The 12,404-nt window shown below is 35.9% G+C and overlaps 1 protein-coding gene across 1 annotated transcript in view; it reads left to right on the top strand.

The window, feature by feature from the left end:
• The window catches only part of LOC131544472 (adhesion G protein-coupled receptor L3-like), a 309,135-nt gene that overhangs the window by 243,764 nt on the left and 52,967 nt on the right, over nt 1-12,404 (top strand). The window contains 3 exon segments of the mRNA XM_058782694.1: nt 20-203; nt 5,304-5,426; nt 10,537-10,742. Coding sequence (XP_058638677.1) covers nt 20-203; nt 5,304-5,426; nt 10,537-10,742 — 513 coding nt within the window.

The following is a 12,404-nucleotide window of genomic DNA, read 5'->3' as shown; positions in this document are numbered from 1 at the left end:
GTCTCTGTTTTGGGCGCAGGCGATGGTGGAGACGGTGAATAACTTGCTGCAGCCACAGGCGCGGACGGCGTGGATGGAGCTGTCGAGCGGAGATCAGCTGCGCGCCGCCACCATGCTGCTGGACACCGTCGAACAGGGCGCCTTCGTGCTCGCAGACAACCTGCTGAAGACTGACGTCGTGCAGGAAAACACAGAAAACATCCGTGAGTCATGCATGCAAGCATTCTTCATCAGTCCAACACATCACCTTGCCATTGCTAGCGTCCTGCTCGACTGTTTGAGCTACAGGAATGAAAGTCAGTACAGATGAAAGACTTTATCTTCTCTTCTTCTGTTAGAGTGAGGATGTTCCATTAACAATGGTCAAAAATGAGGTGGTTAACCTTCAGAAAATATGAATTGTCAACCAAAGATTATAGGTGCTCCTAAAATATTTGCTTGATAATTTATCCATTTATATTTCTCACTATTTACAAAAAAAAAAAAGAAAAAAAAAAAGATCAAATAAAAACAAATTGCTTGATTATTTTGTTATTAAACTCTCATAAACTACAGAGTAAAAATATTTGCTTAATCATTTTATCATTTATATTTTTCATGAAGTATAGTAAAAAATGATTGATGATCATCATATATACTTAAACAAAATAATTTATATTTTGTCATTCAAATTTTGCATGAATTACAGAAAATATATTTTTTCTTGATCAATTTGTCATATATATTTCATACAAATTACAGTAAAACATGCTAGATAATTTGTCATAATAGATAACTGTCATAATAGATAATAGACAATAGATATTTTTCATAAATTACAGAAAAATTGCTTGATCATTTCGTCATTTGTATTCGCCATAAATTACAGTAAATAAATAGTTTGAACATTTAATTGTATAGTTATTTTTAAAAAATTACAGAACAAAATATTGATCATTTTGTAATTTATATTTCCCATAAATTACAGAAAAATGCTTGCTTATTTTTCCATTTATATTTCTCATGAATTACAGAAAAAATATTTCTTAATCATTTTATTATATATATATATGTTTCAAAAATGACAGAAATCTTGATCATTGTCATTTATATTTCTTATAAATTACAGAAACAAATTGCTGAATCATTTTAGCATTTATATTTCTCATAAATTACTGAAGAAAAAAAAAGCTCAATCATTTTCTTACTGTCAACCCTGATAACAGGTTTTCATGGTTGAGCTGTGAATGCTGTCATCACTACAGTTTGTGTAAAAAATTAAGAATATGAAATGTTTCTCATCTTCCAAATTGTTACATTCAGTATGCTACAAAAAAAAAAAAAAAAAAAAAGACATGGTATTTGTACCTCCAATGCATTAAAAAAAAAGTGTAAAGTGACACCAAAGTGTGCCTTATCCATGGAAAGCATAATTTTTTTATTCTGATTGTATTGGCAGAAATCAGCACATCCGGCTATCAGCGGCGTCCATGAACCCAGATACACACAGATAAACCTGCTTTCATCACAGAGAACCTCATATCAGCGCCACGCCACCATTAGCACACGCATTTGACTCCTTTATGTGTGCAAATCGTGTTATTTCATTCACTGGAAGGCATAATTAAGCGTTTTTAAACGAAAGGCTGAGTGAGCATATGCTCCGAGCGATAATTTAGTGTCGTTTACGACGCGTTTCTCAGCCCGCAGAGGAATCGGACGAGACGTTTTGAGGACGCCCACGCTTTTCTATCCCGCTCGCATCTGTTTGTGAATATCACAGTGTGAATGTCAGCATTCCCGAGATCAGGCTGTTTTGTGTGTGTGTGTGTGTGTGTGTGTGTATTCCTCTGGGATGAAAGCGGATGCATCTCCCGTTCCTAAAGACGGGGATTTAAGGCGGTCTGGCTGCCATGGAAACTCCAGAATGTAGGTCTGCCGTCTCTCTGCGGAGATGGTCGCATTTTGGGAATTAATAAAACAGAATTTATCGTGTCTGGCATGCGATTTATCCTGATATTAAGGGATCCGGAGCTCGGCTCTGCGGGGGGTGTGGGGGGAGTCCCTCCCGACAAACTTTTTACGAGGGTTATTTTATATCCTCCGTGCTGCGCGGCGATTAATCTACGGGCTGTGACACCTTTAGCAGACCTTCAGGCCCTGTTTGATGGGGTTAGTTTGTAGCGTTATATGGTTTGTTTGGCCCGTGGGGCCGCTGAGTCCGTCACTGGCACCAGTGAGACGAAAAGCAGCCTTCAGTTAAAGGAATAGATCAGCCGAAATTGAAAAGTTTACACACTCTCGTGTCATTTCAAACACATATTATGTTATTTCTTCTGTGGAACACACAAGGAGATGCTGTTTCCATAAATAAAATGTCTCACTCAGAAATTCACAATTCATTTAAAAGAAATGGCAGGTAACGCATTGAATAAATGTGAAATTTTGCAGACAAAATAGTATTTTCTTGTAAAATACTCCAATAGTCTGTTTTGTTTTCTTCAAAACTTTGAAAAAAATTTTTTACGGTCAAGCTTCAAAAAGCATTCATATGTACTCCCGTCTCATCTATGTGACTTTTACACTGTATTACAAGACATGTTTTTGTGAGAAACATACTGAAATGTAAGAATTATTCATCCAACACATGCAAAAACCAGTGACGTTTGACATTAAACCTGGCACAATGCATCTAACGTGCTGTTTGCAATCAAGGCTCATTGGAAAAAAACTACCTATATCTCTACCTATATTTTTGCTAAAATGATAAAGCGTGTACATACAATTCATTGCAGTTTCCAGTTGAAATGAACACTAGTGTCTGTAAAACAACAACAATTTGTGTTCCTTAGCACACAAATTATGATTACAGAGAAATTATTGATTAATAAAAACTTATTTTGAAGTAGTTACTAACCTCAAAACACTTTTACCATAGTGCATGATTTGTAAACTAAGCATTTTGACATTTGCATCACATAACAAGCTCCATATATACAGGTTTTCTTGATGTAATAAACTTGCTAAACAGCGCACCCGGTACAGCACGGTATTTGAGACGCAACGCGTTAAAATACAAGTTCTATGAAAAACCAGTCACAATAAAAAAGCTCAAAGACTCAAAAACAAGCTAAAATGACATGATTGCTTCAGAAAATGTGTTTTTATCACATTTTTGCTTTTATTAAATCTTATTGGTTAGGTTTAGAGTAGATTAGTATGTTATTTTCATACACGATAGAGTATTGACCTTACAATGCCACTCAACCAGACATTTCATTTCCAAACAGCTGTGATACGTACAACAACCAATGTAAAACATTGCCAGATTCACATTCATCTGTTTCAGATAAAACTGAACGTGCTTTTAGCACAACTTACTGGACATTTCACTTTAAAACTGTAAGATGCAACATAATATATATATTTTTAAAATATCGCCACAGGCGATTTTTCCAGTGATCCTGGGTTGTATGTTGTGAATGCACACAAACATAAAACAATAGAAACTTTAATGACTTAAATGTTGGTATCGTGATTGCACAAAGCCATCATACGGCTCCAGAAGACTTGGACCACCATTTAGGCTAGTTTTATTCATTTTTTTTTTTTAAGCTACACCCCTCTGAACGTTCCTCAGATGATATCCTTTTGTGTTTCGGAGAAGAATGTCAGTCATGTCAGTTTGCATTATGATTTTTGTGCGAACTATCCCTTTAAGGCGACACAGAGTGCCAATATCGCGCCATGTGGAGAATCGAAAGAAGATTAGCGGCGTTGCCATCTGATGATAGTGTTGATGACACAGTCGTTTGGGGAAATAAAAGCCTGTTTGTGTGTGAGAATGGATGCTCATCTTTTGCCAACTTACCCTGAAGTGGTTGTTATCCTCCTCCTTCGGTTGAATATAATGCGCTTTAAAAAAAATGGTGTGCCATTGTATTTAGATTTCCCTCTTTTTGATGGAAAGCGTGTTTGTCCTCACGCTCATAATCTGGCGAGCAGATTTTGGGCGATTAACGTGTTATTTAAACCGGCTTTTGATTTCTCTCGAGGCACAACAGCGTCTCGGCCTGCTGTTTGCAGTCTTAAGCTTTTCACAGCGACGCTGGAAGAATTAAAAAGTATTTCCTGCAAACTATAGTCGTCTGGTTCTGCCCACCGCTCTTTATCGCTCTCCTTTGTCCTGTCGGCGGTGAATACCTGCAGCGGTGGTAAGCAGGCCCGCGCCTCCCCACCGCCGAATGAGAGTCTCTTTCGGGATTTTTAATGCTAATTTTGGTTTGATAAGTGTTTGTGTAAATGCTGAGGCATTTTGAGGCTGACTTCTTTTCAGCTTCTCTGAAAGCATGTTTATGAATGCCCAAAATCAGGCTACAGGCCTGGCGCTGATGCAGTGAGTCAGTGCATTCATACTTTGATTAGAGAGCTGCGCTGAATCACTGTTGAAATCTCAGACAACACGAGATGCTTTGATTTGTGCAAACAGCAGGAGTTTCATTCTCCGTTTGAACTTTTTTTTTCGAACTGCAGACTCTACGCAAGTATGTGACGCAAACACTTCAATGTCGTGCATCGTTGCGTTTTAAAATGTGCATTGTCAAAGTTTCTCTTTTGGTTCAGCTACTGTCATGAAGGAGCATTGGCCGAAAGAGAAAAAGTATAAATTTGGTCAGTGTGAACCGAAAGCAACAGGGTGCTCTTGTAAGACAAAGCTCTTGTTGTGACATACTTTAAGTATCACCATTGTATGCAGTTCAATCCTATTTACGTCACATAAACCTGTTTCCAAGTAAGTTTGGTCTTACGGACCTGTTGCTATGAGAACAACTGAGATGTGTTTGAAGAACTAAACAATCCAGATCGAGTCAAATTATCAAATGAATCTAGCTCTGTAATCCACAAATACAAAAAGAGTACTTGAGACCTTGAGAACTGTATTAGTCCGATTAGTGATTCAATCATTCAGATTCAATGGTTAATTAAAAAAAAAAAAAAATCTGTTCAAAGGAATTATTTGTTTATGAATTGGACATTGCTACAGTTTTATTGAACACCAAGAGATCAAGCTTTTCAGTGAATTACAATTTAAATTCCTCACACAAAATGCTTGTATGAAATCAGAAGATTGCAGAATAGCGCACAAGTGGGATGAAGCACAACAATGTAAAACAGCTTTTGTTTCAGTCCTTTTTCACTTTCATTATACTTCTAAACTCAAAATACCTCAGTTGAATTCAGTGGTGTGTTATTGCCAGAATCCTCACTTGTCATGCATTGTGTGGATTAACTGTGTTTGCGTGTGTGTTTTTGTCTTTGTTTAGAGCTGGAGGTGGCGAGGATGAGCACAGACGGAAATCTTCCCGATCTGAAGTTTCCACAGACTGGAGGCCAGGGAAACGCCATCCACCTGTCAGCCAACACCCTCAAACAACACGGCAGAAACGGTACAGACACGACACCGCGGCAGACACGGGGTTATGAGACGGTCATATGTGACGCTAGCTGAAACTAAAATTAACTGAGATAAAATAAAATATAAACTACATATATATATATATCAGTAAGATTTTTTATGTTTTTTAAGGGAGCCTCTTCTGCTCATCAAGGCTGTATTTATTCGATCAAAAATACAGAAAAAAAAACAGTAATATTGTGAAATCTTATTGCAATTTCTAATATTGGTTTCCTATTTTAATATACTTTAAAATAGAATTTATTTATGTGATGCAGCGCTGAATTTTCAGCATCATCACTCCAGTCTACAGTGTCGCATTATCCTTCAGAAATATATATGTTGACATAAATATATATATGAAGAGTTTATTTGCAAAAACCGATAAACGGCACTTTAAAGGGGTGGTTTACTGCTTTTTTTCTTAGCTTGATTGTGTTTATGGGGTGCAATATAACATGCCTTCATGTTTCGTTTATTAAAAAATGCCTTATTTTTCATATATTTCACCTTTATTGTAAGCCGCTTTCTCCTCTGTCATTTGAAGGACCGGTTGACTTCCTGATTCTATGAAACCACTCCCTCAGAAACAGGCAATGGGCTCAGATTGGTTAGTTGGGCCGGTGTGTTGTGATTGGCTAAACCGCGTACTGCACGTTGTCCGGAAACGTCACGCCCATCACCTTCACGGGCGACAGCTGCATGTGCTCCGGTCAAATGTAAATAATGGTGTCAATATTGCCGTATCAGTTTGAGCCAGAATCAGACCCAGAAAGCGGCAATGAAGAGAGTCAAGCAGAACTTCCGCAAGCACTGATCTTACAAACGTTTCTGAATGGAAGTTTGCTGTTGTGATTACATATCAATTTTTGAAGTTTGTACACGTTTGTCTTATACACACGAAATAGCATTTAACTAACTGGCTACTAAAGCCAGTGTTGGCATTGTTTACGTCCTTGATAAAACTAAAACATTACGTCTGAAATTATACATGCAAATACATTTAAAATGATGAAATCTTACTCACAGGTTGTGGCCCAACAACTGCTGCCTCTGGTTTTAAAGTTGGAACTGCTCCATGTTTTAGTAATAGTTTCTGTGTGAATCCGGCATTCTGGAAGCTGTCTTCCGTAAAATGCGCAGCACAGAGAGCTAAATTAGGATTGTAATTGTCAGGAACATGATCAAACATAAATTTTAACCATTGCTGACGAACTACAGCATCCGTAGGAAGCCCGAACACAGAAGACCTGACAGCTGGGTGAAAATAACACCGTTTCAATGGCATGACTACAACTCTCCACTATAACTCTTCCTCTTCGACAAAGCCGCAGAACATGGCCTTGCCCCCTCTTTTGCATGTTCCGGAGGGAGGGGTTTGATGGGTTTTTTACGTATGCAACCCGGGAAGTATCTCGTTGTAGTCCCATAGGAGTCATTTTTGTAGGCATTAAACTTCCTGATTTTTAAAAGATGATATCTCCGCTTACGTTGAACTTTCAGTGCCTCAACTTTGCAGATACTGTTCATGCACCAACAGCAACATTACACACTATTTAAAATGAAAAAAGTGAAATCGCAGTAAACCACCCCTTTAAAAAACAATGCCGTGCATTATTTTCCACATATAGCGCGATCTGAACCCTAAACACATTTTGTCAAAAAAGCCGGTATTGTCCACTTTGAAGGCATCGCGAGTTCACGTTTTACTGCAGAAGCTGACAAGCGCCCTTGATGTTTTTGAACAGAAGCCTATAAGTCCATTTTAGCGAATCAGAGTGCTGTATTCAGGTCAGGTGACAAGGCTACTTTCACTTTGAAAAGACACGATAGCTGAGAGGAGTTTCATCAAAGCTGACTAAAAGTGATTGAGGATGGATAATTTCGACGAACTTGATGAACCTGTGATATCTTCTTCAGGGCGAAAAAGGAAAATAAAAGCTGAAACATTTTCATGGAACCTTGCAAAAGCTGCGCGTTACAATGGTGCTGGAAAAGCTCCGTGTATTGCGTATCCATAAAGTCTATGATCACAACAGCAACAACGTTTCTCAGGCATCTACATTGTCATCTGAGGAGATTACAAAGATTAAACTAGTGTTTTTTTTAACTCTAAAACATTAAATGAGTTATCTGTTTTTGCTATAAAACAAACATTTAATGTGTAAAAAAACATACTTTAATTTTGTAAATTAATTGTATTTAAGTTATTATTGCTTAATCAAAACAACCCAACTGCAGTTTGATTGATATTACTTAGAATGTGCAATAAAAAATAAAATAAAAATGGAGTTATCGGTTTTTGCAAATGAACTCTTCATATATATACATAACATTTTTCTATTTATCTATTTTAAATTATTTAACTAGTTGCAAATGCAGTATTTATAATTTTCATTTTTAAGCACTAAAATAACTACAACTAAATAAAGTAAAAACAAATTAAAACCATACAAAATAGACATTAAATGAAATAATATTAATAATATTAATAATATAGTCTTTTAATTTAAAGTTTGATCAAATAAAATTTTGCTAAAAAAACAAATGCCAAAATGACTACAACTAAAACCGTTAAAAATTAACTAAACATTAAATGAAATAAAATAAAATAAAACATTAAAAAAGTTTATGCTTAAAACCTGAAATAAAATGAAATAATAATAATTAGTATGGTTGCATTTAATTTTAAGTATTTTAATATTTAATCATAACTACTTGCCAAAGCAACATTTCTTTTTTTTTTTTTTTTTTGTTTAGCTTAACTTGTAAAATCAGCATAATTAAATAAAGTAAAACTAAAAATTTAAACTGTAAAATATACCTAAACTGAACTAAAAAACAAATAAACAACAAAAAAAAAAAACTTGAACTTATTTCAAGTAGTTGCCAAGGCAACATTTATCCTTTTCCTTTAGTTTCAGTTGAAGTACTAAAAGAACTACAACTAAAATTAATGAAAACTATAAAGACACACATACTGTGTATATATATATATATATATATATATATATATATATATATATATTATTATTATTATTATTTTAAATGCACAACAAAATTTTTACTTTTACTAAAAATAAGAAAAAAAATTTTTAAATATATTTCGTGTTCTTGTGAGTCAGTGATCCAGAGGTGACAGGGAGGCGGTGGTGGGGTGATTTTTCATTTATTTTCATGAAAAAAGCAAGTGGGACGCAAAAATAACGAGCAGAACTGCAGCTCTGTCAAAGGAGGCAGTAAAGCACTAATGACATTTCAATAAAGCTGAATCAAATCGACTCTGCGGTTACATTTTTTTCCTCCCTTTTTCTCACTCACTCGAAGCCTTTGTGGCTCTCAGTAAATGCTGCCGAGAGGAACAAAGCATTATGGGTGTTATGTATTCATTACGTGATCTACCGAATCCCATCTAATCAAAGCTCAAATTATTTCACTTCATTGCTCTTTTCCTCTAATAACGCCTGAAACAGGGCTTCGATCAGCTGGAGATGGTGTCTGCTCGCTCTCTATGATGTGGTAATGAAGAGTTTTTAGTGAACTCTAAAGAAACGTGCTGCTGAACCACGGTATGCCCCACCAGGCCATGTTCAATGGCAGATTTAACAAGTTTTGCTTTGTTATGCTGTCGCTTTGGCTTTGTAAAGGCTTAAGCAGGTGGCTGATCTCCCAAACGAGCTCCCCTCTGATCGCTCGCACGGTCAAAGAAATTACCTTTTCCATTAAGAGCCAATATTTTCCCACTTAAAGTCATTTCCAGGAGGATTTTTATAAGGGCTTTTATAAGGGTAAAGTTTTTCTAACCTTGTATGTACAGTATGCATCATCTAATAAAATAAGACGATTGAAACCCTAAAGGTGCTTACCAATCAAATTAAATCGTGGTCAATAAAATCCATCTTTGCACTTCAGAAGTGGCACAGAAACTGCATATAAGGTCTAATTTTTAATACAAACTTGGGTTATTTTTAATTTTATTCATTTATTTATTTATTTTATTTTTTTTAAATAATACTTTCATTCAGCAAGGATGCATTAAATCCTTTCTATTTCAAATAAATGCTGTTCTTTTAAACTTTATATTCATTAAAGGATCCTGAAAAATAAAATGTATCACGGTTTCCACAAAAATATTGGGCGGCACAACTCTTTGCAACATTGATAATAATCAGAAATATTTATTGAGCAGCAAAGCAGCATATTAGAATGATTTCTGAATGATCATGTGACACTGAAGACTGGAGTAATGATGCTGAAAATTCAGCTTTGACTCACATAAATAAATAACATTTTACTATATATTCACATAGAAAACAGCTATTTGAAATAGTAATAATATTTTACAATATTTCATCAAATTTTTGATCAATTTTTGATCAAATAAATGCAGCCTTGGTGAGCAGAAGTAACTTCTTTCAAAAACATTAAAAAAAAAATCTAAACACTCCCAACTGTTTGATGCAGCTCAGAGATGCCATGAATGCATTTACACTACAATTACATGAATAATGTTATAAGAGGCATGTTTTAATATAACATTTTCAGTATATAAATACGAAATTTACTTTTAAATATGAAACAAGTGACTGTTATAATAAGTGAGCCATTGAATCATTGACTCACCCGATTCGTTCAAAAACATATTAATTCAGTAATAAAACACAATGTGCAACGGTTATGCTGTGGCTTTGTTTGGAGATATTTTTGCTTGTGAAATAGAACAAAAACAGTATTTGTGTCTAAAATGCTAAGATACTTAATATTAATGTCTTGTTATTAATCCATAGTATAAAATCAATATCACATTTGCAGTTATGCTGTTATTTGGGAAAAGGTGTGCTCTTGTATAATTGTGTGCATATGTTTTAAATATTCAAAACAAACTCATACAGGGCCATATTCAGCCAATCTGCATATTTCTCAGATTTGGTGGCATTTCCCCCCCGAGACTCTGTTAATGATTGGCCAACTTATTTGATTCTCTCAAATGTGAGGCTTCTGTTGAGTAGCCAAATTCTTCTGAACTAACCAAAACAACTGAACTTTGTCATAATAATGCTGAATAAATTCATAATGAAACTAACAGCCGCTCTGTCTTTCAGGGGAGATCCGGATGGCGTTCGTCCTGTACAAGCATCTGGGTTCGTATCTGTCTACTGAAAACGCCAGCATGAAGTTCAGCAGCGAGACGTTAAACACAAACTACTCTGTCATCGTCAACTCTCCCATTATAACAGCGGCCATCAACAAAGACAGTAACAAAGTCTACCTGTCCGACCCCGTCATATTCACCGTGCGACATATTCAGGTATGGAGCCGTGCGGGTTGTGTTGCGCTCGCTGTGAGATTCGTTGTCAGAATAAAACATCATTTTTCTGAGGAAATTCCTTGGAATAATCATGCTGGTATTTGTCCGTTTGATTGGTTGAGTAATTTGGATGAAGAGGTGATGCATCAGCGGGTCCCTCAGTCACACCACCAGCATTTATGCCTGAATTATGTTTCTCCAAGCATTTTATTGAAACATACCCAGAAAATCACACACACAAACTCTGCCTCGGCCATGATTAGACAGGTTAGGAATCTGTGCCCGCAGAACTCGTGCAGATTTCCACAGAATCACAGCCCTGCGTGTCTGTTTGTTATTGAAGTTTAAATCCATTTTGTAGAATTCAGAAAATGCTGAAAATGTCTCCGTCTGGGTTGAATATTGTAGTTTAGACGTCACAGTATGGAATAGAGGGGTTTGTAAAGTGAGCCAGATCGATATACAGTAGTAATACATTCTGTATTAAGGCTTCTCACAACAAGGATAATAACTATAATGATAAAGATGTAGTTTTAAATGTTGTTCTAAATGTGAAAGAACAACAGGTTTCACTTTATTTTGATTGTCCACTTTAGACGTTGTACTGTACGGCGTTATGATTTATGTGATGTGGAAAACACGGACACTATAGCTGGATCCATTACATTAGAGTATTATTAGTAGACTGTTAGGTTAGGGTCAGGGTTAGTTAAATAAGTTGCAAAGTTACTTACAGTCAGTAAAATCAAAATAAAGTGTTAGCAGATATAAAGCAGGCAGTCTAGTAATGACTGCTAGTTGACATATAGTTGCAAAGTTACTTAGAGTTAGTAGAATGGCTGAAGTTATATTTGATAAACAGAACAATATTGTGCATTGATGTGGACACTAATATAAATATCATTAGAGTTATCTTTATAGTTATCATTCTCAGTGTGAACGGGCTTTTACCCTTGTAAAATGAATTAAGTGCAAACTGAATTTAGTGTTTTCAGATGTGTGTTTTCATGTGCATGTTAACTGCTATTAAATTAAATTGTATTATAGTTTAAAGGTAGGGTAAGTGATTTCTGGCAGCCAATGTTGACATTGGAAATCACCAAAACAAACACGCCAGGTCCCACACATACATACGGCTACGATTAGTTCTGTGAAACAAAGCAAAACTCATTATAATCAGTGATGCTGTCTACACTGGATGTGCACCGCGACACGACAAATCCCCGACAGTAAACTGCTGCCCCCTTCTATTTATGACATATTGACACAAATCTCAGATGATTTTCAACACGGTAGACACGGTGTAAGCCTTCTTTTGTTCCACAGACGTTTTCTTCCTTTGTTTTTTTATCCGCCATCTTTCTGTTGTTGCTCGGCTCGGCTAATGTCCGTCATGTGCACTGATGAGCGCTCTCTCCTTGCATCATGAGTAGACACGCCCCTTACTGCTGATTGGCTACAAGGTTGTTTTGGTACTCGGCCCCGACTCGTTTTCTAAAGTGTTTTTGAAAAAATACATACCCCACATTTCAATCTATATTAAACACAATCAGCTCAAACTTAGAGTCTTTTGTGACCCACTTCAGTAGGACTTTTGATATGTAATTTCATTATTACTTTTATTGAATATTGTTAAAATGGCTCATCCAAATTTATTGTTAT

The sequence above is a fragment of the Onychostoma macrolepis genome, chromosome 07, assembly GCF_012432095.1.
Source record: "Onychostoma macrolepis isolate SWU-2019 chromosome 07, ASM1243209v1, whole genome shotgun sequence".
In the NCBI taxonomy this organism is placed as follows: domain Eukaryota; kingdom Metazoa; phylum Chordata; class Actinopteri; order Cypriniformes; family Cyprinidae; genus Onychostoma; species Onychostoma macrolepis.
Note: the sequence above shows the minus strand (reverse complement) of the source record. Positions and strands in the feature narration are given on the sequence as shown.